Genomic DNA, 25803 nt, shown 5'->3' on the forward strand with positions numbered 1-25803 from the left:
TAAACACTGGAACTAGAGTCCCTCGAGAGTGCTGGCAGTGACTTCTGAGTTGGTGTGTCTGGTACCGTTCAGAGAACTGCAAATAGGAGCCTTCATGACAAGTCACTCGGTTGATTTTTAGCAGCTTGTTATGCCTTTTTTGTCTTATAATTAGAGTACTGGATGAAGAGACTCTTAAAGCTTTAAAACCTTAACTGTCAATGTGTGAGGATGAGCAAGAATTTGAGGTTTATGAAGAATTATTCCATTAAGATGGAACTATAAAACCTTACCACAACTTGAGCCAACAAGATTTGGGGAAAATGTTAGTAACTTGTAATTCACGACATTTGGGGTCTATATGGGGTTTTCAAATGATAAATCATGTACTTTTTTTGAACAACGGTGTTGAAATAATAAAAAATAATATTTTCCTAAGAATTTTTCAGTCCATCTATAAGTGTTGATACCGGAGATTATAGTGAGATCTCACAAGTGTTTTCAACAAATACGGAGCTTTAATAAAGTACAATTCTTCTGCAATTTCACTTTTAGTAATAATGGTGCCATCATGAAAAACTTTGTCTTGTTCCTTAGGCTTGCTTTCCGTAGAAGGAAGGCTTAGTGTACGATTGAGCTCTCTTGGCAAGAACAGCGCCGAGCTGTGACTATTCCAGTATACACTAGGAAGTAGACCGAGGTAGAAGTTGAAATGGTTTCAGTTTGAGACCGCTTAATCGCAGACACAGAACCCGTAAAGCAGCAGGCAAAGTGAGCACTTTATACTGATGTTGTATTGCCTTATTCTGCATGGTGACGTATCCTTTTGTACTTTCAGGAGGACTGTGAAGTGGAGAATGTTTGGGAGATGGGTGGGTTAGGCATCGTCACCTCGGTACCTATTACTCCCAGGGTGGTCTGTTTTCTCTGTGCCAGCAGTGGACATGTGGAGGTAAAGCATTGTGTTCGGCTGTTGATGACTTAGTTTCAGCACCGTGTTGTTACAAAAATGAGTAAATAAAAACTGTCGTGACCTTAATCCGGAAGAAAATAAAACGATACCTGTAAATCTCTCCTTGCTAAAATTCGTCCCAAGATACTAGAATGCAGGGTGTTTAAAATCAGTGTGGCAACTTCTGCAGTGCTTGCTTTGGAGGTGAACTGTGTTAGACGTAAAGAATAGCGTGCGTATTTGAGAGCACCCGCCTCTCCTCTTAATTTGGAATCCCACATCTGCTGTGAAGCAGGGGCTTTCCTTTCCCGCAGCTTGAAAGAAGAAAGGCTGCCTGGTAGCGTTAAAGGGCTTTAAGCAGTGTTGGCTTGCCCAGGTACGTCTGTACCTGCTGAAAGCTGCAAACCATCACTGAAACGTGACTGGGAAGGTTCTGGTGCTGCATAAAGAGCTGGATCTGGCCTTAAGATGTGTTAAATGCGTTTCCAGGCATAGATAGGTGCTTCCTCAACACCTTCAGACCAGTTGCCCTGGGCCGGTGATGCTAGCACTCTAGAAGAGGCTTGGTTGCGATGACCGAACAGTACTCGGGGAGAAGAGGGTTGAGTTCTGCATGTGGACGTCGGTTCACTTGAGGACCGTGAAGGTCCAGTGGGACGGGGAGCCATCCCCTTCTCAGTCAGGTCGCTCAAGGGGACAAGCGACTCGTCTGTCCGCTGTGAGCCTGCGGGGCTCGTGCCCCAGAGCCAACTCTTTCTCTAGCACGACCAGCCTTGCAGGGGATGGGTGGAAATTAGACGGGCTTTCACGTGGGCCACCTAAGCTGAACAGAGGGAGGGATTTCTCTCTTGGCTCCGCATGTGCCTGCCCTCTGCACTAAGTGTTTCTTCTGGTGCGGTTGGCTTGTGTTACAGCGAGGGAGGGAGATCCTGAAGAGCTCTATGGGCCTTTGCCAATACTCTGAACACTTAGGTAACAGGCACCACGCTCCCGTTTGCTGCTAGATGCCTGGCCTGGGTAGATGAGCGCGTATCTGGGGTGTCTGAAGTACGCACACAGTTTCTCTCCTAAAATATGTCAGTAGAAATCCACGTTCTGTCAGTTGTAAAGCAGAATTCAAAGTAGTTTGGAGCGCGAGGGGGCTTGTTTGGGACTTTGGAGCCGCTTCTGACTTGCTAAAACCTCCCTCTCCCCCCTTGCAGTTTGTGTATTGTCAGGTCTGTTGTGAGCCTTTCCACAAGTTCTGCTTAGAGGAGAGCGAGCGGCCCCTGGAGGACCAGCTGGAGAACTGGTGCTGCCGTCGCTGCAAGTTCTGCCACGTGTGTGGGAGACAGCACCAGGCCACCAAGGTACCCCCAAACCGCCGGGCACCCCCGCGCTGCTCCCAGAGCTCCGCTCGCGAGCGTGCGCCGCGAGCAGGGAAGCGCAGGGTCTCTGCGCGAGCGCCGCTGTGCGCTGGGGGGAGCGCCTCTCGAGTTGCTTCCTTGCACCTCCTTCCTCTTGCCCCGAATCGGGGATCCAACGTAAAACGAAAGCGGCCAGGGTTTTGCTGCCCTTCAAAGGGTCTCTGTTCCAATGCTTTCTCCCCTTATTCTCGTAGCAGTTGCTGGAGTGTAACAAGTGCCGAAACAGCTATCACCCTGAGTGCCTGGGCCCAAACTACCCAACAAAACCCACCAAGAAAAAGAAAGTTTGGGTGAGGGGTTTTCATTTCTTCTTTGGGGTAATTCGCTAGTTGGCTGATCGTAACACTACAGGCTAGAGCTCTCCAGTTGACTTGCTCTGGTGCCATCTCTTAGCCTTTTAAGGCAGGACGCCTGTTGCCTTGGAAGGTACACTTGGGAATAGATAATGAGGTGGGTTGTTGATAAAGTTCCGAACAAGCAGAATTTTTAAAGGGATTGCACCTCTTTTTAGTTGCATTAATTCCTCCGGTCGTAGTCCCAGAACGTGGAGGAAGCTCTGTCGGATGGAAGCATTTACTTTCACAGACTCACCGGTTGATACTGGTATTGAGAGACGATTTGGATTAATGCACTGTTTTGTGTCTTTCGAGTTTTTATTCTAAGCGAGTGCAAAAGCTTTGCCTAGGGTGTGTTTGGTGCTGACAGTTTTTAGGTGTTTTTACTACGATATCCTCAGAGTTGGAAAACTGTTGAAGTAAGACTTCATATTTTAGGTCAGAAGAAACGCCACAACTACGTGTGCTGTTGTTTTATGCGAAGGGAAGGGTGATGGGTGCTTCAGTGCAAATATGAAGGACATAACCGTACTGTGATTTATTTTCATTTTTTTTCTTGTTACATTATCACCATCTTGCATAAAGGGGAGGGAGCTTTGTTCTTGTTAGTGAAAGTTTTGTTATTTGAAACTCCTCGTTCTGTTGTGTAAACTCTTTACGCTTACTAAATAATAAAAACTATGAAATGTAGGGTTAGGACTACAGCACAGAAACCACTGGATACAAGCAAGTAACTCTTGCCAAACACGTTCCTTTTCCAGATATGTACCAAATGTGTTCGCTGCAAGAGCTGTGGATCAACAACACCAGGCAAAGGGTGGGATGCGCAGTGGTCTCATGACTTCTCGCTATGTCATGATTGTGCCAAACTCTTTGCTAAAGGTACATAAACTTGTGATTCTTTACAGCAGGAGCCTCTTCAGATGCTCAGTTTTGAATTAGACTGCGTCAGTGTAGACTGAACAGAGGGCCTGCAGGGCAGGTGAGCTTGTCACGGTGCAAACAGGAGTGAAAGCTGGTGTTAGGGTCGAGCATGAAAGCCCGTGCAACGGTTCCTGTAGGAAGGCCGGGTTCTTAGATTTTACAGTGGCCAACAAAAGTCACCGCTGTTTTATTGTCACCAGAGTTCGAGGCGTCTCGAATGTAAGCACTGCACCATATAAAGCAATCCTTACTCACCCGTTAGCCCAGGGTTTCAAGCAGCAGTGGAGAAAAAGACATTTTAAAGGACTCCTGGCTTAAAAGCAACGAAATTCCTGTTGTAAGGTGGTTGTTCCTTCTTGGGTTAGTTACCGTATGCGACACCTTTAAATCTGGGAGGGGCACTCTGCGGAGAAATCTCAGGATAGAGAATCTTCACTCTTCCACCTAATTTCTTGCCTGTATGCCATCTTTGTCCTTTCATTTTACTCATTAAAGCTAATTGCATATAGTATTTTGTTGGTCCCGCCACCCCCAAAAAATGGGTACCTAGTAATAGAATTCTAGAGCAGTCAGTGGTCTTCCGAGCAGGTTGTTTTTGTGGCCGTTGTTTGCAGTAAAAGTTAGAGGTAACTCTATCGGCAGCTTACTGGTGGCTTTTTCAGAGGGCTGCTCTCTTAGCACACGAGTAACTAACCACCTAGCCTTTAAGGTGTGTGTGGCAGCTGAACTTCTGATAAAAATCGCGTCTTGTTTGCAGGAAATTTTTGTCCTCTCTGTGACAAATGCTATGATGATGACGACTATGAGAGCAAGATGATGCAGTGCGGGAAATGCGACCGCTGGGTCCACTCCAAATGTGAAAACCTTTCTGGTAAGGCAAATCCTGATCTCCTCGGTGCTTTAGAACGCGGGGCGGCAAGTAGACCGAAGCGATCCAGGTTTGGACTTTTCTACTAGAGTGTTACGTTAACACCCTCACCTGTTGTGACCTACCTGAAAAATACCTCCAGAATGGCTACAGGCGAACCAGTACTAGTGTCAGTGGCGTCCTGAAAGCGTAGGACTTGCCTCGGATGCAGGATTGCTCAGTTCGTTGCACGAGACGCTTCTGCCGTGCGAAAAGTGTTTCAGTTGGTCATGAAGTACAGAGCAGGGGTTTTTTCCCCGTCATCTCCATCCCTCGGTGAAGCAGTTCACATTGTTATTTTTTTTGCCTCCAGATGAAATGTATGAGATTCTCTCTAACTTGCCTGAGAGCGTAGCATACACCTGCATTAACTGTACGGAGCAGCACCCTGCAGAGTGGCGTCTGGCACTGGAAAAGGAGCTGCAGGTTTCCTTAAAGCAGGTTTTAACCGCCCTGTTGAATTCGAGAACTACCAGCCACTTGCTGCGGTATCGACAGGTAAGCTGGAGCCTCGCAGCCTGTTAATATATTCCGGCTTGAAGTGTTGCCTGACGTTCAGTTGAATTCTGGTGTTGCTGTGCGTCATACTGCAAAAGTGTCTTTATCGTGCTTAGAACAACGTGTGCTCTGATTTTTGTTTTCTTTCTTTTGTTCATTCCTATGGAAACAAAGAAGTGGGTGTTGGTGATACGACTTGTGAGGCTAAAAGGAAAAATAGGGTAAAGTTCTGGAAGGAATGGGAGGATTTAGCTGTGTGATGGCCAGGGTGCTTTTTGGCAGAGAAAACCAGGACCTCAGTCTTGAAATACATATTCAGAAATAAGACTTCTGAAAAATGACTTTGATCCTTATAGGTGGTGAGTCTGCTCCGCCGTGTTCCTTGCCGGGGAGCACCAGAAGGCCGGTTAAGATCTTTTCATTTCCGCCCCTACGTTTTGGACAGGAATTAAGAACTTTAGTCTCCTTTCTTTCGGGTTAGCAAGAATCTCTGGGCGAGTAGATGTGCGTGGGAGAGTATCGTGAGTAGCAGCCACACTGCAATAGCAAATGTTCCTCTGTCTGGTTGTTGATGTTAACAGGCAGCAAAACCGCCTGATTTAAATCCTGAGACGGAAGAGAGTATCCCGTCCAGAAGCTCTCCTGAAGGTCCCGATCCTCCTGTCCTAACAGAAGTCAGTAAACAGGAGGAGCAGCAACCTCTGGATCTGGAAGGAGTGAAAAGAAAAATGGATCAGGGAGGTTACGCGTCCGTGGTACGTCCAGGTTTTACTGTTCCGCTCTGCTAATAGCTCCTGTGAGTTGCTTTCTGACCTGTGGTGTGTATAACTGAGCATGCTTCAGCCTTTCCTTTATGGACAAGGAAACAGGTTAATGTGCTGCTAAAAATAATTCTGGCCGGCGCCCGTGTTAATGTTGGCCCAAAGACATGTGTTTTACACTGCTGTATGTTTCTCTTTGCCCAGCAGTGATACTTGCTTGAACCCCTTTTGCTCTGAGTCAGAGGTTCATGTTGATGGAAACGGGACACGTCATCCTTCGTCTGCAAATTCTAACTGAAGGCCTGGCCAAATAGCGCTGATGGTAGTCAGTTACCTGGAAACTAATCATTCATGTGTGGAGGGATGATCTCTTTAGGGGTCATTTAGACAAAAAGCTCACGTTGACGGAAGCAGTTTGCTTTGTAGGGCGCAGCCTTTTCTTCTTTTTTCCCCACAGAGCCTGTATTCTTGAGGAAGACCGTATTTTGCAAAGTGCTGGGCGAACGTGCTGTTGCCCGATTTTGGCCGAATCCTTTCGAGGTTGCTAGCTTAGCCGATTTAAAATCGGCCAGCAGTCAACTCCTGGTAGAAGGAAGGAGTGACCGGTTAGGGGTGCGGCAGTTCTGCCAGGCAGTTTGCACCTGCCCAGGGCTGCTTCTTTCTTTACAGGCAGATTCTTTTTCTGCTTGTGAGTCGGTGCTCTGGTTCAGTCTCCTAGTCGTCTGGATGCTCACTTGATGCCTTAAAAAATTAGTGGACGGTGTAGCTGTACAAGAGACAATGCTATTAATTGAAAAATTTGTGCCTTTCTTATAGTTGGATTTTAGTGATGATATCGTGAAGATAATTCAAGCAGCCATTAATTCTGACGGAGGGCAGCCAGAAGTCAAGAAAGCCAATAGCATGGTCAAGTCCTTCTTTATTCGGGTGAGCTGGACTACGGTTATTTTGAAATCTTACTGGGGTCGCACCGCTGCTTGTTGCTGTTGGACTCCAGAGGGTCCCTCACGCTTACCCTTGCTTGGGTATTTCCGGGAATAAAGTCATACATTGTCAGAGTTGTTGACGTTAATGAAATGTTACTAGTTGTGCATTTACAGTAGATCTTGGCTGAACGTCTCTGAATTTTTGGATATGTTGTATAACATCTCTAATGGAGTGTTGTTTTCCTTCAGCAAATGGAGCGTGTTTTTCCATGGTTCAGTGTAAAAAAGTCCAGATTTTGGGAGCCAAATAAAGTAACAAGCAAGTAAGTAATTGTTCTGTGTCCGACTGTGGCACCCTGTGGTTTGCCAGCTGTCCAAGCAAAAAGTATCAAGAGAGCCTGTTTGTGGGGTTGGGTTTTCTGGTTTTCTTTTTTATTTTCCCTTTTTTTTTTTTTTTTTTTTTTTTTTTTTTTCTAGAAGTTAAACAATAATCCCGTGCCCATGTTTTGTATATACTTCCTTGTTGTAAAGCAGAATAACCAAAAGCATTATTTAGAACTAGCTGTATTGTATGTTGACTTGTCAGTCTTGTCCCCCTCCTCCTCCTCACCCCCGTTCGGTGTGGCCCGCCTTCTGCACCTGTTACCCTCAAAAGAGACAGCCACATCACAAACCTTAAAATGTAAGCGACCAGTTGTAGCCTTTGCTGAGAGCATGTGTGGACTGTAAGGGATTAAATGAGTTGTTATTGCGTGTCAAACGTCAGCAGTGCTGGTCGACAGGGTACAAGGTCCTCTGGTGCCGTCGGGTCTGACCACAGGCTCCTTGTTGCGTTTCAGCAGTGGTATGTTGCCGAATGCAGTGCTGCCCCCTTCGCTTGACCATAATTACGCTCAGTGGCAGGAGCGAGAAGAGAACAACCTCACTGAACAACCCCCTCTGATGAAGAAAATCATTCCAGCTCCAAGACCCAAAGGGCCCGGAGAGCCAGAGTCGCCAACTCCTCTACATCCTCCTACACCACCTATCTCTAGTAAGAAAACAGATTGCAGCACTCTTGGTCCCACACCCAGAGGACTTTATTCCAGACCTCCTACTAGTAAAGAGAGGGTGGCGTTAGTTCTGTATGCGCCAGAAGAATTTTGGAGACCTCTGTGACCTGAGATCATTCAGAGTGTTTCTGAGCTGAGCTTGGGCTCAGAAGTACATTTGCACCTGCCTCTTTTCCCCCAGAGCAAGGGCTCCATAGAGGCTGATGCGTGCTTTTCCTTGCTTTACAAGCTCACTATGGAAAACTCTAGGCTGCTGTTTGGCTCTTCTACCCTGTTCACTTACAACAATCTTTCCATATGAATTTTTCCCTCCCTGACTTTCGAGAATAAACAGTGGTCTCTCTTTTTACCATCAGGCTCTGACAGAAGCAGAGAGGATAGTCCTGAACTTAACCCACCTCCGGATGTAGAAGACAACAGGCAGTGCGCGTTGTGCCTGAAGTACGGTGATGACAGTGCTAATGTGAGTATCTGTCACGTGCCCGTTTTGACAGGAGCCGATTTAAGCAGTACTGTGCATTTGGTACTGTTGGGTAGGCTGGGTGATTCTTCTGCATTGTCGCCTCTCGTGGAATATTTGAAAAGAATGGCTCCTTCTGTTCTTTAGGATGCTGGACGCCTTCTCTACATTGGCCAAAATGAGTGGACCCATGTGAATTGTGCTTTATGGTCAGCAGAAGTATTTGAAGATGATGATGGTTCTCTCAAAAACGTGCACATGGCTGTGATCAGGGGAAAGCAGTTGGTGGGTATAAGTAAAGAATTCTTGGTTAAACTTCAGGCTGATTTAGCCAGAACCGAGACGGGAACCCAGCTAAAAGTCTCCTTGTGTGCGTTTGTCCTGGTTTCGGCTGGGGTAGAGTTAATTTTCTCCCCCGTAGCTGTTCTAGTGGTGAGTTTTGGACTTAGGGTGAGAATAATGTTGATAACACACTGATGTTTTAGCGGTCGCTAAGCGGTGGTCAAGGACTCGTCGGCTTCTCGTACGGCCGCGCCCGCGGGCAGGCTGGGGGAGGCACGGCCGGGACGGCTGAGCCCAGCTCCCGCAGGGATGCTCCGTACCGCACGCCGTCCCACTCGGTGCGTAGGCTAGGGGCAGGGGTGCCCGGGGGCCGCTGCTCGGGGACTGCCTGGGCATCAGTCGGCAGGCGGTGAGCGTTTGCACCCTGCATCGCTTCGGTTTGTATATTCTATTCTTTTGTCATTGCTACTGTTTATTGTTACTCTTTTCTTTTTCTTTTCTGTCCTATTAAACTGTGTTTATCTCAAACCACTAATTCTACTTTTTTTTTTTTTTTCTCCTCCCCCCCCGATTCTCTCGCCCATCCCACTGAGGGGAGGAAAGTGAGCAAACAAGCACAACGGTGTTTTTTCTGCATTGTTCTCTCCTTGTTTGTTTTTGTTTGGTTGTTTTGGTTTTTTTTTTTTCCCATGCTGTATATAATAGAACTGACTCAAGGTATTTGAAAATGTATTTTATCCTTGCGCGGTTCGGAAATATTGTGGAGACCAGAAGGAACTTTTAATGGGAAAACTGGAGTGATGTTTTTCTCAGAAGGTCTTCAGTTGCCAGTGTTGTACCTTAAGCAGTTGGTGCCATATATGTAGTCACAACCGGGTTTTTCAAATAATACGGAATATTGAAAGCATGGCCAAATGCTGTCTTAAAGCCCAACACCTGTCTCTCTAGTACAAGGACTTATCAGATCTTCTGTTGCAGTCCAAACTGATGACAGCAGAGGAGTTGGAAGGAGAGAGAGCAAGCCTGTACCTGGTATTTTGACCTAGGTTAAGTTTTACGTACGTATAAAATAAATAAAAATTGAAAGCAAGTGTTGACCAATTCAAGGTGTTGATCAAGGAACGTTTTCATATTTGAGTGTAGATGAAGGATCTTGACATCTAGCTTGTACATAGCTACTCTGTTAAATACTGCAAAAAGCATGATGCTGGTCTATCTTCTGAACTCCTAAGCAGTCTTAGAAAACGAAATAATTGTCGTCCTGTTGTGAATTGGTTGTTACTTACTTTCCAGAAGCATGAAATAAGACTGGAAGCACGATTAGAAAGTAGTTTGTCCAAATTTTGTTTCAATATTGCATCATTTGGTCCTAAGTATTTATTTAAAGTAGCAGAAGCGGTGGGATAGGACTGCTCTTGGCCAGTAGTAAGCCGCCCACATGGGGAGTACTCTGTGCAGGAGAAAGAGTTGACGTATTAATTGGTGAAGCGTGTGAGCGTGTGACTTGGAGTACGAGCAGGAAAGTTTGAGGCCTGGAGGAACCGGTCTGCAAACGCAAAAGTTGTTCTGTGTGAGGGATCTTCCTTCCTCTCACCTCCTCCTCCATGTCTCACTTGTGCCTGTGCGTCACAGGAGTGAAATGTTACAGTCATGAAGTGGGAGGTCAGGCATTACTCTCAACTTCTGTCTATGCTGAGAGAAAATCCAACTGTCAACAGTAAGGGTGGCCTGGTTTTAGAAGAGATTAATTTTATCTCTTTTTTTTTTTTTTATGTGCTCTTGTAGAGATGTGAGTTCTGCCAGAAGTCAGGCGCCACGGTAGGCTGCTGCCTCACTTCCTGTACAAGTAACTATCATTTTATGTGCTCGCGAGCCAAGAACTGTGTCTTTCTGGATGATAAGAAAGTTTACTGCCAGAGGCATCGTGACTTGATTAAAGGAGAGGTGAGATTCTTCTTTCACTCCCTGCCTCTGCTGAAGGTGGGGTTAGCCTGTGACTACGACCACTTTTTAGACGTTAATGTTGAACATGTTCCTTATTAATGAGAGCCGGACTGCGCTGCTGTTAGAAGGAAGTCAGCGATACAGCCGGCATGGCAAGCAGCGTGGCAGTGCAAAAACCAAACGACCAAACTGTGGATCGAGTTAGACTGTGTAGCCTACACCTGGTGGTTCCTTTAAAATCAACAAGTAGCTTTGTGAATTCTTGTTCCAGGTGGTTCCTGAGAATGGATTCGAAGTTCTTAGGAGAGTGTTTGTGGACTTCGAAGGGATCAGTTTGAGAAGAAAGTTTCTTAGTGGCTTGGAACCAGAGAACATCCACATGATGATTGGTAGGATCTAGTCTCAGGACACTTGGTCCATCTTTGGTGCTGGAATCTGGTTCACAGAACTTTTCTGTTCCCCTTTCTGCTCAGGTTCAATGACGATAGACTGTTTAGGAATTCTGAATGACCTCTCAGACTGTGAAGATAAGTTGTTTCCCATCGGCTATCAGTGAGTATAAGCCGTTCCACGATTAGATGTCTCTTTGTATACTAGATGCTGAACCAGTGCTGAAGTAACATATGTAAAAATGGACTGTAGCTTTAAAATAGGAACGCTGAGGCTCACCTGACTGTTGAGTAAATTGTTTTATGTTTGAATTCTCTTCCAGGTGCTCCAGGGTGTACTGGAGCACAACGGATGCCAGAAAGCGCTGTGTGTACACCTGCAAGATCATGGAGTGCCGACCTCCGGTCATAGAACCTGACATCAACAGCACTGTTGAGCATGACGATAACAGAACGATTGCCCACAGCCCGGTTCCCCTTACAGGTAATCTTTCAAGGACTTTATAAAGGTATATTCTCAGTATGTTTTTGCCAAAGTGTATCCTTACCAGAAGGCCAGCTGGTGGCTAGGACCTGTGTCTCTTAAACTAATTCGGCCTAGAATCCGCTTCAGGTTTCCAAATTGTGTGACATCATCTTCAGACTTTTTAAAAAAAAAAAATAAAATCTAAGCTCCCAGGTGTACTGGTAACGCTGAAAACTTGAGCTGAATGAAAACTACTGTAGTAATGCTTTGTAGTTTACAGAGCTGAGATTTTTCTAGTCATCTAAAACTTCAAATTGTACTTCAGGTGTCACATGGGGGTTGTTAAATGCCATGTTGAGTAGTAGTACTGGGTTTCTTCTGTGTTTCCAAACTGGTTTCTCTGTATCTGCAGGTGAAGTTAAAAAAAAAAAAAAAAAAAAAAAATCTCAACCCTATCCTTTTCAGTTCCCAGAGTTTAAGCTGTGGAAGATTTTTAAAACGTTTATAATGGTTGCCATTGTCAGCACAGATTCTTAAACTTTACTAAAATGTCGTGGAATTTAATGTGTATGCTGAGGGTTAATGTATTGCTCCAGGTATTTGAAAATGTTCTTAGTAGAAGAAACCGGGCGTTATCTGATGGTAAGGAAGCGGTCATCTTTGGCTCTGTGTTTATTTAACAAATACCCTGATTCTCCGAGTGAGACCTGATACCAATATTTACTTGATCAGATCAGAGCTTTTAGGATTCCACGATGGCTTATACTGCTGTTTCTCTTTCATACAACAACAGAAACTCTACCTAAAGACAGCCGAAGTACACCTGAAATTGTAAACCCACCGTCACCAGATCGTCCCTTGCACTCTCAGACCTCTAGTTCCTGTTACTATCCAGTGGCCCCAAAGGGTCCCAGGATCAGGACACCGAGTTACCCATCCACACAGAGGTCTCCTGGGTCTAGGCCGTTACCCTCTGCAGGTATTTCAAGTGCTGTTGATTTTTGGGGTTTGGGGAGGTTTTGTTTGTCTGCTTTGGAAATATTTGGGGTTTGGCTCGTGTCTTTTTTGGCTTCATTCAGAATGTGGGGTTCGGTTTTCTCTTTCTAGAGAAAATAGTGAAGTGGCAATAGGTTTGAGGGAAGGAAAGTTCTGAAAATACACGGTAGAGGTGGCCTGTCAAGAAACGTACGACTGAGACAAAGATTTCCCTGGGGTGAAGAATGCAGTGTTTGGGCAATATAATAGCGGTAATACAGAAGAGCTGTAATATAAGCTAGGGACGTAATCATCTCAGTAGGTATTTTTTGGAGAGCATTGGGAATCTGGTCTTGTAATTCAGCCGTGATTTGTGTGTGAACGGTTCACGTTTTGTTTCAAACGGATGTTGAAAATACACATCCGAAGGTGAGATACAAAAAACCCTGAGGTACAAACTTGTGGGCTGTATGTGATGAACACTGATTGACGGTATCGGATATTTAATGCCTCTCTCAAGCATCATCATTACATTCATGCTATTTGGCTGAAAGACTTTGCTGGGTTTTAATTTCGTGTGTTTTGTCTGAAGGAATTGGGGGTGCGTTGACTGTGAAGGTTTCAGATCGCTTGACAGTCTTTCTTGCCTTAATTTCTCAGGAAGTCCTACCCCGGTGACCCATGAAATAGTGACAGTAGGAGATCCTCTACTATCCTCTGGACTTAAGAGCATTGGTTCTAGGAGACACAGCACCTCCTCTTTGTCACAGCAGCAATCAAAGCTCCGGATGATTTCCCCTACGCGAGCCGGGAACGCTTACTCCAGGCACAGTGTATCTTCGGTTTCCAGCATGGGGCCCTCTTCGGAGCACGAGCCGAGCGTCAAAAGCACCGACCGCTTTGGGGGGTCGCTGAGTGCCGGCACGCCGAGCGCTCCAGTTCAAGGTTGCCCTGCCAGTTCAGGCTCCCAGAAAACAGCGGCTCCAGGCGGAAGTAAAACCTACCAGCTGGATGCGCCTCAGTCTACGGACGGAAAACATTCTAGCGGTTCAGACTTGACAGCCAAAGGTGCGCCTTCGAAGGGAGAGAAGGTGAAAACGCTGAGCTCAAAGGACCCAGATTATTCAGCTCACAGCTTTGTTTCGGGGGGAAACTCCAAAACGTCCACTCCAGCAGCCAGTTCATCGGGTGCAGAAATGAATGTGAAAATAGGAACCTTTCAGGAATGTTCGGGATCGTTTTCTTCCAAAGAAGCGATATCCTTTCCGCCTTTGCATCAGAGAGGCCCGAGGAAAGACAGAGACCAGCACGTGGAACCTGTACAGCCAGAGAAGACGACTGCGGTTGATGAGATGGATGCAAAGACCTTGAAGTCTGCTGGAGTAAATAGCAGGTCTCCTGCAGCGAGTGAGCAGGTGGTTTCTGCCCCTAGAGACAGGCGTCAGAAAGGGAAAAAGTTAGTGAAAGAGAGCTTTAAAGAGAAGCATCCCCTGAAATCTCTTCCAGATTCGAGTCAGGCAGTAGGCAGTGACGAAGGAAACCTGAAAGCAGAATTCGGTAATCAGGGTTTGGCGACTGAACAAATTAGCCAGAGGTTATGTAATAATGTTCCTGCTGAAAAAGCTGGTGAGAAGTCTCCACCTTCGCAAGGGCCATCTAAAGGTTCTGCCGCGCAGTCCGAAGTGGCCTCCAAGGAATCGCAGGCGCCCAGAAAGCGCACCGTTAAAGTCACTCTGACCCCTCTCAAGATGGAAAGCGAAAACCAGTCTAAAAGCGCGCAGCAGGAAAGCGATGCTGAACCTCAGTCCACAGGAGCAGAACTGGCTGCTTTGGCGGAGCCCCCCTCGACTTCGGAAAGCCCAGAAGATAACCCTGTAGTTCAGGGAAGCCCGAGTGAGGCACCGGCGCAGGAGTCTCAAACTAACGCGTATGAAAATTTGCCCGTTCAAGATAACAACTTGATGCTGCAGGACGGAACTAAAGCTCAAGAAGAAGGCTCGTACAAGCGGAGGTATCCACGGAGAAGTGCTCGGGCCAGATCCAATATGTTCTTTGGGTTGACCCCTCTGTACGGTGTGAGGTCCTACGGAGAGGAAGACATTCCCTTCTACAGTAACTCAACTGGGAAGAAGCGCGGGAAGCGATCTGCAGAAGGACAAGTGGATGGCGCGGACGACCTGAGCACATCAGACGAAGATGACTTATACTACTATAATTTCACCAGAACGGTGGTTTCCTCGAACACAGAGGAGAGGCTCACGTCCCACAACTTATTCAGGGAGGAGGAGCAGTGCGATCTTCCAAAAATCTCTCAGCTGGACGGTGTGGATGATGGAACCGAAAGCGATACGAGTGTCACGGCAACGACAAGAAAAGTCAGTCAGGTCACTAAAAGGAGCGGCAAAGAAAACGGAACGGACAGCCTAAAGCTAGATCGAGCTGAAGAAGCCGGAGAGAAAGTGCAAGTCACCAAGGGCTCCGCTGTCCACAAAACCGACCCAAAGATTGATAACTGCCACCCGGTGAGCAGGGTTAAAGCGCAAGGTCAGGACTCCCTGGAAGCTCAGCTGAGCTCGTTGGAAACAGGCCGCCGGGCTCACGCAAGCACGCCTTCTGACAAGAACTTACTGGACACCTTTAACACGGAACTTCTGAAATCCGACTCTGACAATAACAACAGCGATGACTGTGGGAACATCCTCCCTTCCGACATCATGGACTTTGTGCTCAAGAACACGCCTTCTATGCAGGCGCTGGGAGAAAGTCCGGAGTCCTCATCGTCTGAGCTGCTAACGCTTGGAGAAGGTTTAGGTCTCGACAGCAACCGTGGCAAGGATATGGGCTTGTTTGAGGTGTTCTCCCAGCAGCTGCCAACCACCGAGCCGGTGGATAGCAGCGTCTCTTCCTCCATATCCGCGGAGGAGCAGTTTGAGTTGCCGCTGGAGCTTCCTTCCGATCTCTCCGTTCTGACCACTCGCAGCCCTACGGTGCCCAGCCAAAATCACAACAGGCTTGCCGTCATCTCGGAGTCTTCGCTCTCGTCCTCGGGAGAGAGGTCCATGCTTGCCTTGCCCTCCACAGAGTCTGGGGAAAAGAGAGTGACGGTCACGGAAAAATCTGCCTCGGGGGAAGGGGATACAGCTCTCCTGAGTCCAGGAGTAGACCCGAGCCCCGAAGGACACATGACTCCCGACCACTTCATCCAGGGTCACATAGATGCAGAGCATATAGCCAGCCCGCCCTGTGGCCCCGTCGAGCAAGGGCACGGCAGCAACCAGGATTTAACGAGAAACAGCGGGACTCCGGGTATCCAGGTGCCGGTATCGCCCACCGTTCCCCTCCAGAGCCAGAAGTACGTGCCAAACTCCACGGACAGCCCCGGCCCCTCGCAGATCTCCAACGCCGCGGTGCAGACGACGCCGCCCCACCTCAAACCAGCCGCCGAAAAGCTCCTGGTGGTCAACCAAAACATGCAGCCGCTCTACGTCCTCCAAACGCTCCCCAATGGCGTGACCCAAAAGATACAGTTAACGCCTTCTGTTAGTTCGGCGCAGAGCGTGATGGAGACCAGCGCTTCCGTGCTGGGGCCCATGGGGAGCGGGCTCACGCTGACCGCGGGGCTAAATCCGAGCTTGCCCTCGTCTCAGTCGTTATTCCCTCCCACGAGCAAGGGGCTGCTGCCCATGTCCCACCACCAGCATATACATCCCTTCTCCACAGCCACTCAGACCGGCTTCCCACCCAACATCGGCAGCCCTTCGCCAGGCCTTCTGATCGGTGTGCAGCCGCCCCCTGATCCTCAGCTCTTGGTGTCGGAAGCTAGTCAGAGGACAGACCTCGGTACCACCGCTTCTACACCGGGTGCTGCCCTGGGCAAGAAACGGCCCATATCTCGCCTGCATTCACGGAAGAACAAGAAGCTGGCGCCCTCGGGAACCCCTTCTGCTATAGCTCCTCCTGATATGGTCTCCAACATGACCTTAATTAATTTCGCTCCTTCCCAGATTTCCAACCACCCGCTGGACTTGGGAACCATTGCAAATTCAACGTCCCACAGAACCGTCCCCAATATCATCAAAAGGTCCAAGTCTGGGGTCATGTATTTTGAGCAAACGTCTTTGCTGCCGCAAGGCGGGTCCGCCGCTGCGGTCGGCACGTCACCCAGTGTTATCGGGCCAGATGCCAGTCACCTCCCGGCAGGGCCTGTGTCAGGCCTAGCATCGAGTTCCTCGGTGCTCAACGTGGTGTCCATGCAGGCCACGGCAGCCCCTACAACTGGTGCCTCTGTTCCTGGTCACGTTTTGGGACAGAGTTCGGTAACGTTAACTAGCCCGGGATTACTAGGGGAACTTGGTTCGATAAGCAACCTCCTGATCAAAGCCAGTCACCAAAGCCTTGGTCTTCAGGAGCAGCACATGACTTTGCCGCCAAGTTCTGGGATGTTTTCGCAACTGGGGGCATCCCAAACCCCCTCTACGGCGGCCATGACGGCCGCTTCGAGCATATGTGTTCTGCCTTCAGCACAGACGATGGGCATGACAGTTGCTCCGTCGTCTGCTGACCCCGAAGGCTCTTACCAGCTTCAGCACATGACGCAGCTCTTGGCCAGCAAAACCGGGGTTGCTTCCTCCCAGCTGGACCTCGGCACAGCCTCAGCAGCGGCGCAGTTGTCGAGCTTTCCGCATCTGGTCGATGTTCCCAATAATACCGGCCTCGAACAGAACAAGGCTTCCTCGTCGGTGATGCACGCCAGTTCAGCATCTCCCGGAGGCTCCCCGTCATCTGGTCAGCAGTCTGCGAGTAGCTCCGTGCTGGGTCCCACAAAAATGAAGCCCAAAATCAAACGCATTCAGCCATCGTTGGACAAAGGGAATGGAAAGAAGCACAAAACTTCTCACGTGTGGACCGGTTCCTCTGAAGCGCACCACGTTCCCGACAGAGGGGCCGTTGCTGTACCCCAGGTCTCGGCTACAGGGTAAGAGGGGGGTTTGGTTTCGCTCATCCCTGAGGTTTTGTAGCGGTAGAAGGAAGAATCTCACACTAGTTTACACCACAGATTTTCCTTCTGATAATTGCTAAGGTAAAATCCTCAGCTGCCGGCAGAAAGTCAGTACGTGAAGTTGTTAATAGAACTCTTACCTCGGGGAAGGGAAGGATGAAAAACCTAAGGCTTTGAGGGGCAGTGTGATGAGGACGTCATTCATTGTCGACGGCTCTGGCAAGCGAAAGAGTGTTTTTAAGATATCAGTAGAGAAAATGGCACTCAAAAGGGGCGACGGGCTCTACTCCTGTATGTTGTGAACGTGCATGAGCGCTCTAGAAGTTTTAACTGAACTGTTAGCAGTGTGCTAAGGCACCAGAATGACTTGCTGTTACGGCGTTGCCTTGGTCATTTTGGTTACAGAATTTAAACTGCACGGCAGTTTCTGGGAGCTTAGCGCCCCTCAGGTGTGCCGTTTATTCTTCCAGCCTCTCTTCCCTCCTCCGTGGTCCCTAGGGGCGAGGCAGACTGGGGAGGAACTGGGAGAACAGGGAGAATTTTGCTCTCTCTTGTCAGAGCAGCAGAGCGTGCGCTTGTCTCTCAGTAGAGGATTACTTTCCAGACCTTAACCCCAAGTGACGTTTGAATTGACTCTCTGAAATACGGATCTGTAGAGGGAATAAGAGCTGCTGCTGGTCTGTGTTTCACACGCAGAACTAGACAGTTGTATCGGTGCGGTCCCTAGCTCTGTCTCAGTGTCACACGGCCAACGCTTACGCTTTTCACCAAAGACGTTGCGCTGCTGACCCTCGGCCCTGGCTGCGTGAGAGGGCACTCCGCAACGGTTGCTGGTACAAAAAGACAGTAGCGTTCATCTCGGGTAACTGAGAAATACTGCCCGTCGTTTGTGTAATTCCTTGATCATCCTAATGTCGTCTAATAAGTCTGGTTCTTGAAACGTGGATCCAAAACACTTCGGGCAGCCTGACCTTTTAAAACAGCTTTTTTGCGTGTTGTTGACACTTGCCAATTTGTTTGAGTCTGTAGGAGTTTCCTGTAGCTGTGTCCACATTCCACCGTGCACCTTCCGACTCCTGAGCTCATCGCTGAGGGTTGCTCAGGCGTGTTCTTCCGTGCACCTGGGCTCGTGCTTCTCCGTCCCCTTGAAGTGCGAGTCCTGATTCTGTCGTGGTGCTGGAAGGGTGATCTGGGTCCTCACAGCTCAGGAGCAGCCCTTACTACTTGTGTCGTCCTGCCGAAGCGCTCGTGGCGACGCTCAGTGGATCTGTTACTGCTTTCCAGTCTCATTTTATGGCCCATATGGCTTGGCAGGTATTCTGAACGTTCCTAAATCTTTTTGTTCCAGGACTCCTGCTACGAAGGCAGATACACAGGATGCAGCAAGCGCGGATCAGCCACCACAGAAACAGTGTGGCCAGTCTGCAGGGTAAGCATTAAACAGGCCTTTCCATCAGGTTCTGCTGGCTTGAGCCGGCGGAAATGTATACAGAAAACGCGAGAAATCTTGCTTTGCTGGATAAAATATCTCGAGAGCTTTCAGTCCGGAACGAGCGGTCCCGTTTGGTTGCAATATGGAGCCGTTTGTTTAAATTCAGTTGCATGTAGCTCTGAGAAGCTTCCTGCTTGCCGAGAAGATGACTGCGCATACGGTGTTGGCTGATCGCATTGTTAGCGTGCGCCTCGTTACTGAGTGGGGCTAATGCAAAGAATGGATTCAGACTGTCTTGAATTAGACCGCTCCCACAGGCTGATAGATGGCTCAAAAATTAACCCTACTGAGTAGAGGCTTTCTGTTTGTTTGTGTCCAGTTGAGCTGATGTTAGAACATTCAATCTGGAAAAAACGGTCCCGTACCTCTGTCTAGTTCTCCAGACGTTCTGGACGACTGGTCAGGGCTGGTGAGGTAATGAGGCAGGTTGTTAAATAGTTTTCTCTGTTCGCTTCCTTCTCTCCCAAGGCAAACGGCAGTCCTCCCAGAACCTCAGTCAACACAGAACTCGACAAACGAGCAAGAGAATGCAGGTATGGCGTTTCTTCCAAAGCACCGAGTCGTGGGATTCTCGGGGACTGGGAAATTTAGTCCCTCGCGGTTTTGATTTTTGTGTGTCTCGTGCTCTCAGGAAAAATCTCGAAGCTAATAATCGTGTTATTCTTGCTGTGAAGGGAGGAAAGGTTTGTTCGCCCTTAGTAGATGCGGGACAGATAGTCACGTCTCTATTTTCAGTTTGTGGAAATTTCAGCACCTGAGATTTCACACTCTTGCTACAACACTGTCTAGATGTTTTTCTTGGACCGATTTACCGGTCAAAAGGCAAGTCACTGATTAATTTTCAGTTGCGGAACAACCAGTGGAGAAAACGTTGTTCTACCCAATTCCCGTCTTCGTGTTGGCTTCTGTCCTCTAGGCTCGAAAGCTCTTGAGGAGGAGGAGAGCACTTTCAGCTCCCCACTTATGTTTTGGCTTCAGCAAGAACAAAAGAGGAAAGAGTGTCTTGGTGAGAAGAAACCAAAGAAAGGTTTGGTTTTTGAGATCTCTAGTGATGATGGTTTTCAAATCTGCGCCGAAAGCATTGAAGGTGAGAACTGTGCGTTTTGGGCTGTACTGGTTTTAGCTTTCCTTGCGAGAAGTAACATTATGACTTCTGAGGATCTCTTACTTCCTGTTTTTAATAGATATTAAAAAAAAAAAAAAAAAAAAAAAAAGGCAACCACCTTGTCTTAGTGCCGCAGAGCAGTCCTCGTTCCTAGCAATAATACCTGGATTATAGTGGAAAAGCCTGGCGGTGGCTTGTTGCTTTGGTTTGGGGTTTTTCTGGGTTTGTGTTTGTTTTTTGTTTTTTTTTTTTTAAATCACTGTCCCATTTTATCAATGGAGCAATGGTCCCGAACCCTATTTTGTCAAGAAATAGTCAGCGTGGATCAGAGAGTAGGGCATCTAGCCTTTTCCTCCAAACCGATCGCTGAAGACGCTCGCTTCCCTTTATGCCAAAGTGAATTTTGGAGAGGATGGAAGCAGTCGGATCTGAAAGGATCCTGATTTATGGCCCCTGAAAGGATGCAATCTTCATATTGCCCGACTAGCTTATTCAAACAGGAGTGTTTGTCAGGAAGCAGCCCGCATAGGTAGGAGTCTACCGGTGGTGTGTGGTTTCCCTGGAAACCTGATGAGATGCGGCACAGTAAGAGGCGTGGCGAGGCACCTGTCTTGGCAGCCCTCAGCGCCCCGCGCTCAGGTCCTCTCTCACTGTCTTGTCATCTGTCTGTGTGACCGCAGATGCCTGGAAGTCACTGACTGACAAAGTTCAAGAAGCCCGTTCCAATGCCCGCCTGAAGCAGCTGTCTTTTGCAGGTAATACCTGGAGCCACAGTCATTTCTACCACGCTGTTGAACGCGTGGGAGCAAGCAGATCTTTCTGCGCGCGTCTTAGGGCTCGGAGTCTGGAGAGCCTTGGTTCAGCTGCTGACTGCTTTATGGAGGATCATTTCTTCCCGATGAAATGATGGAAAACCCTAATGGGGAGCGAACTGGCTGATACGGCGCCTCTGCGGCGCTGGCGAGCTAGCACGCAGGTTGCGTTTAACAAGCTGCTGTGTCCCCCTGCTCCAGGTGGGCATTCTCAGTTGGGTTTTTTTGCTGCGCTCTCTCCCTTGGTGCAGGTGTGAATGGTTTGAGGATGCTGGGGATTATCCACGATACTGTTGTGTTCCTGATTGAGCAACTGTACGGCGCAAAGCACTGCCACAACTACAAATTCCGATTTCATAAGCCGGAGGAGGCCAACGAACCCCCTCTGAATCCACACGGCTCCGCTAGGGCTGAAGTCCACCTGAGGCAAGTGTGAGCATTGTCATTGGTACGGTTCACGGCCCGTTTGCTGAATTACCTAGCTCCGTGGTGGGGCATAAGGAGCAGATCTCGGCGGCACTAAAGCTCTCTGGTAAAAAGAAACGTTAGCAGCTTTCAGGTGTAAATCGATCACGCGGCATCTTCTGAGCCTGCACATTTTTCTGTGCCGCCCCGTGGCCCGTTCCTTTGTTTAACAAAGTTTTCCCAGCGCCGGCGGCGGCTGCTATTGACAGTTCTCTGGAACTGTTGTGTGGTACCTGAGGCGCAGGAGGCTTTAGGGGAGAGGACAGGCTGGAGAAGGTGTAAAGCAGTGAACCTGTCCAACTGTCGTGGCAACCACATGTTTCTTCTCAGTCCAGGAACCAAACTTTCTCTGGTCTCTTTAAATTGCAGGAAATCTGCGTTTGATATGTTTAACTTCTTGGCTTCTAAGCACCGGCAGCCACCAGAATACAACCCAAATGACGAGGAAGAGGAGGAAGTACAGCTGAAATCGGCCCGGTACGCAGCAGGGTTTATAAAGGGTCCAAGGGGAAAATAACGCTGTGGCGTTAAGACGAGCTGGTCGGGCTTGGTGGTGCGCTGTGCTCTTGGAGGTGGCTTTGCAAACTGGGAAGCTGCCGAGCGTTAGCGAATATCGAGGAGACTCCTGCAGTAGCGAGAGAAGGGACAGCTGAAGGTGCCCACCAGAGCGGTCTTCCCTGCAGTGTTTCTTTTCCTTGCTAAGGGAAGCCAATCTGATGAGAATTTGGGCAGAAAGGGGAGGAAACGGTCTGTCCCGTTTCTGTCAAACCACTGAATTAATGCTGATTGTGCTCTCGGTGGCCTGCAGTGACAGAGCGTCTCAGTTACTGTATCTTGGAACGTTTGCCAGGTGGTGGGTGGCCCGGACTCTCAAATAAAGCTCATCACTCAGCGGCGTCTCTTTGTTTTAGGAGGGCAACTAGTATGGATCTGCCAATGCCCATGCGCTTCCGACACTTGAAGAAGACCTCCAAGGAGGCAGTCGGTGTCTACAGGTACGGTTTGGCTCTGGTACCGCTGCCTCTGGGACAGAGGGGGGCGAGAACTGGAAACCTGCTGTGAAGTCAGACTGCAGAGTTGAGGGGGAAAAGCAGCTTTGGGTTTTTTCCCCTCCTCCTCCTCCCCGCCCGAGTTACGGCTTTGCAAAGTAATCCTCCGCACCAGCCGCTTCTTCCTTGCTGGCCTGCCTTGGTGACAGCTGAGGCGTGCGCTCGGGAGCCCGGGGGAGAGGCCTGGTGCTGCTCTCATTAGCGTTACGTGGCGGAAGAGCAAGGCTACGGCAGTGCTTCCCTGGAAGGCTTAAGCTGCTTCCTGCAGCGTTTGCAGTCTGACGTTCCCGAGCTTCGCTCGTGTCGTTTGAAAGGGTCGCTTACCTCGTCGCTTTTTCAGGTCTCCCATCCACGGCCGGGGCCTGTTCTGCAAAAGGAACATCGACGCAGGTGAGATGGTGATCGAATATTCAGGCAATGTCATTCGCTCCATCCTCACTGACAAACGAGAGAAATACTACGACAGTAAGGTGAGTTCTGGGCTTCGGTAGAAGGTCTTAAAGAGTTGGGGAGAACTAGGACGTGGGTGAGGAGGTGGGGCGGGCTCGTGCGGAAGCTGCGCTAGGGACAGCGTGAGCTGGGGTCGCAGGCTCTGCGGGGTGGGTCCCTTCTCGCCGGAGCTCGAGGGGCGCCGCCGCTTTCCTCGCGCGGGCTGGGAAGGGTCTCGGTGCCGCAGATCCAGAGCGCGCGGGGAGCGAACGATTTAACGATTTGCGCGGGAGCTCGTGAAGAGAGGTTGCAGATACTCGTAGGGGCTTGACTGCCCTCTGCTCGCCGCCGTGAGCCGGGCGGCCTGCGAGGAGGGCGGCTCTGTCTTCAGCCCCCTGAGCCGACCCCCTTTCTGTCCTCCTCGCGTAGGGGATCGGTTGCTACATGTTCCGCATTGACGACTCCGAGGTGGTGGACGCCACCATGCACGGGAACGCGGCCCGCTTCATCAATCACTCCTGCGAGCCCAACTGCTACTCCCGGGTCATCAACATCGATGGCCAGAAGCACATCGTCATCTTCGCCATGCGCAAAATCTACCGAGGGGAAGAGCTCACGTACGACTACAAGTTCCCCATCGAAGACGCCAGCAACAAACTGCCCTGTAACTGCGGCGCCAAGAAGTGCAGGAAGTTTTTAAACTAGAGCTTCCGCCAGCTGCAAGTGAGCCCTGAAGGGCCTGGGGCGAACCGAAGCTTCGCGCGAGTCCCTCCCCGGCCGCTCGGACGGGGCGGCGAGGCCGGAGCCGGGAGTGAAGATCGGCTGGGCTCAGGGACCCGACTGGCGGCTGTTTCACTGTCAGAGTCCACATCTCCATGTCTCGCATGCGCACACTTACCCTCGTGAAAGACACGGGCGACTGGAGAAGATCCTCAGCGTGATTATGGTTTTGCTGTTCTCATTTTCCCGCCCCCCCCCCCCCGCCCCCCGTATTTGTTTCTCGACGTGGGGCTGACGAGCGGGAGAGGGGAGGGGAGGTCGGGCCAGGCCCGAGCGTGGGGGAGCGACCGTGGCTCCCGTCCCGCTGCCCCTCTCCGTCTCTGGGCTCAGCGCTGAAGGTGGTGCTCCCCTCCTCATCGGAGGGCTGTGCCACACGTCTGGTGGCACGGGGCTTGTGTGAGCTTTCCCGCCAGGGAGAGAGGCTGCGCCCTTCCAACCCGCCGCCCCGGGGGCCGCGCGCGCGCCTCGGTGCTGCCTCGTGCTGTGTGTCTGCCAGACTCTCGGCTGTGGCGCGGCGGCGTGGCGTGGGCCTGCCCTGGCGGGGCGCGTCCAGCAGGGCCGGGAAGGGAGCAGCCCGCGACTAGGGCGAGGAGGGTTTGGCTAGCGCTTCGCTCCGACGTCCCTGCCTGAGCGCAGGGGGATTCCTGGCGCGCTTTGGCAGGGAAGGGAGGGCTTGTGCCAACGGTCGTGGTGCTGGCAGTGCGCGGGCGAAGGCTTCGGCGGGGCAGCGCCCGCCCTCTCTGGCTTGGCAGGAGGGAAGCAGTCCTCTCCCCGGCCCCAGCGGCGGCACCAGCTTCCTCCCCGGCCCCTGCCCGGCGAGCCGAAGGTGCTGGGCCGAGGGACGGGGAGAGGGCGCCGGGGTCGCCGCGTTCGGCCGTAGGGCGGGAGCTGGGAAGGGCTGGTGCGGGGGCTCCGGCGGGAGCCGCTCTGCCCAGCCCCCCGGCAGGGGGTCCCCGGGCCGGGGGGGGGGGGGTCAGAGCGGCGACGGTGGGCAGGCGCCTGCCGTCCCGCGGGTGTAGTCGCGTCCCCGGCCCCGAAAGGCGCGGCAAGAGGCACCGAACGGAGCAGAAGGCCGCTGCTAAGGCCAGGCCAAACACTAAGCAGCCTCGTCTGCGCCGCGCGGCATCCGGAAACGCGCGGGAAAGAACTGAGCGGTTGGCAGGGCCGAAATTGCTGGGGCTGAGGAACCGGGCCGGTGGGTAAGCAGATCGAAAGACACTATGGCCCTTGCTGAAGTAGCGTGAGTCCTCCTCCCGGTCGGGTCCGCTCTGCGCCTCCAAAACAAAGACAGAGGGAAAGAAGTGAAGAGCCCCAAGCCTAACAAGTGACGACATTGGATTTTACTCTGTTCTGTTTACAGTTTAGTATTTAAGGTTTTATAAATGTAAATATATTTTGTATATTTTTCTATGAGAAGCACTTCATAGGGGAAAGCACTTATGACGAGGCTTTTTAAACAGTGGTATTATCCTAATTTAAGAGAAGCTCTTTTTAATGATTTTTTTATTTTCATAGGACGGTTGTAGGACATACCTGGCTGGACACAGTCTGATCCTTTCTCCAGAGTGGGGGGCGGGGTACGCGTTCTTTTTATTTTTCACTCTTGTTCTGCCTTTTTGACTTCAGTACCTGTTTCCAGGAGGTTCGGCTGGACCTTAAACTTTATTTACCCGTCAGGGTGGGGGCGGGAGGGAGAATCGCCAAGCGTAGGAGGAGTGTGACTCTGTCTGAAGGACCGTCCCTGCCCCCGGGCAGGAGGCGTGATTCGGCCGTGCCCCGCCACCATCCCGCGGGCACTCAGGAAGGAGAATGGAGGAGAAAGGAGGAGGGAGGCCTGGCCCTCCATCCCTCTTTTGCTGGGAGGCTGCGCCGGGGCCCGCGCCTCATTCCGCAGCCCCTCTGGTGGAGGTGGAGGAGTTTTTCCGTGGAGGAGGGAACGCGGGAAGCGCCCGCGCTTTTCCAAGCTGTCCCCGCGGGTAGATCGGCAGCCGCCGCGGGAGCCGGCGGGTTGCAGGGCCGCTCGGGAACGGTGTCGGCCGTCGCCAGGGCAGGGACAGGGGCGCCCGGTGCTCGCCGTGGAGCCCCCCAAAGCCCCCCAAATCCGCACCCGCCGGGCCCCCGCGCCTCTCCCTCGCGCTCGGAGGGTCGGAAACCGCCGGTTTCCTCTCGCTATTGCACTGTGTGACGATGACCTGGCGGTAACCCTTGGAAGCAAAGTCAGGCCGACGCTGCCTTTGTGACTGAGACGATTTGATGCACTGACAGTTTGGGAACGCACATACCCCGAGCAGGCCCGAGAGAGCGTGCCCGGGGGCTGGCGGCCCCGCGCACCGCCGCCCGCGCTCCTCCTCCTTCCCCCCGTCTGGCGGCAGCGCCGGGGAACAGCCCTCGCCTCGGCGAAGCCCCCGGCTCCGTC

At 50.6% G+C, this 25803-nt stretch overlaps 1 protein-coding gene across 1 annotated transcript in view; it reads left to right on the plus strand.

The window, feature by feature from the left end:
• Positions 1 to 23450, plus strand: part of KMT2A (lysine methyltransferase 2A) — a 48200-nt gene extending 24750 nt beyond the window's left edge. The window contains exons 10-36 of the mRNA XM_042800593.1: positions 818 to 931; positions 2134 to 2280; positions 2532 to 2627; positions 3434 to 3554; positions 4354 to 4467; positions 4817 to 5001; positions 5583 to 5756; positions 6579 to 6689; positions 6938 to 7011; positions 7528 to 7721; positions 8097 to 8203; positions 8348 to 8485; positions 10268 to 10426; positions 10698 to 10815; positions 10900 to 10978; positions 11139 to 11299; positions 12075 to 12260; positions 12917 to 17231; positions 18604 to 18684; positions 19216 to 19280; positions 19664 to 19834; positions 20533 to 20607; positions 20916 to 21090; positions 21499 to 21606; positions 22041 to 22124; positions 22519 to 22648; positions 23037 to 23450. Coding sequence (XP_042656527.1) covers positions 818 to 931; positions 2134 to 2280; positions 2532 to 2627; positions 3434 to 3554; positions 4354 to 4467; positions 4817 to 5001; positions 5583 to 5756; positions 6579 to 6689; positions 6938 to 7011; positions 7528 to 7721; positions 8097 to 8203; positions 8348 to 8485; positions 10268 to 10426; positions 10698 to 10815; positions 10900 to 10978; positions 11139 to 11299; positions 12075 to 12260; positions 12917 to 17231; positions 18604 to 18684; positions 19216 to 19280; positions 19664 to 19834; positions 20533 to 20607; positions 20916 to 21090; positions 21499 to 21606; positions 22041 to 22124; positions 22519 to 22648; positions 23037 to 23312 — 7758 coding nt within the window. The 3' untranslated portion in view covers positions 23313 to 23450. The remainder of the gene's footprint in view (positions 1 to 817; positions 932 to 2133; positions 2281 to 2531; positions 2628 to 3433; positions 3555 to 4353; positions 4468 to 4816; positions 5002 to 5582; positions 5757 to 6578; positions 6690 to 6937; positions 7012 to 7527; positions 7722 to 8096; positions 8204 to 8347; positions 8486 to 10267; positions 10427 to 10697; positions 10816 to 10899; positions 10979 to 11138; positions 11300 to 12074; positions 12261 to 12916; positions 17232 to 18603; positions 18685 to 19215; positions 19281 to 19663; positions 19835 to 20532; positions 20608 to 20915; positions 21091 to 21498; positions 21607 to 22040; positions 22125 to 22518; positions 22649 to 23036) is intronic.
• Positions 23451 to 25803: the final 2353 nt, after the last annotated feature.

Source organism: Tyto alba, unplaced genomic scaffold (genome assembly GCF_018691265.1).
Source record: "Tyto alba isolate M040663 unplaced genomic scaffold, T.alba_DEE_v4.0 Super-Scaffold_32, whole genome shotgun sequence".
NCBI lineage: Eukaryota > Metazoa > Chordata > Aves > Strigiformes > Tytonidae > Tyto > Tyto alba.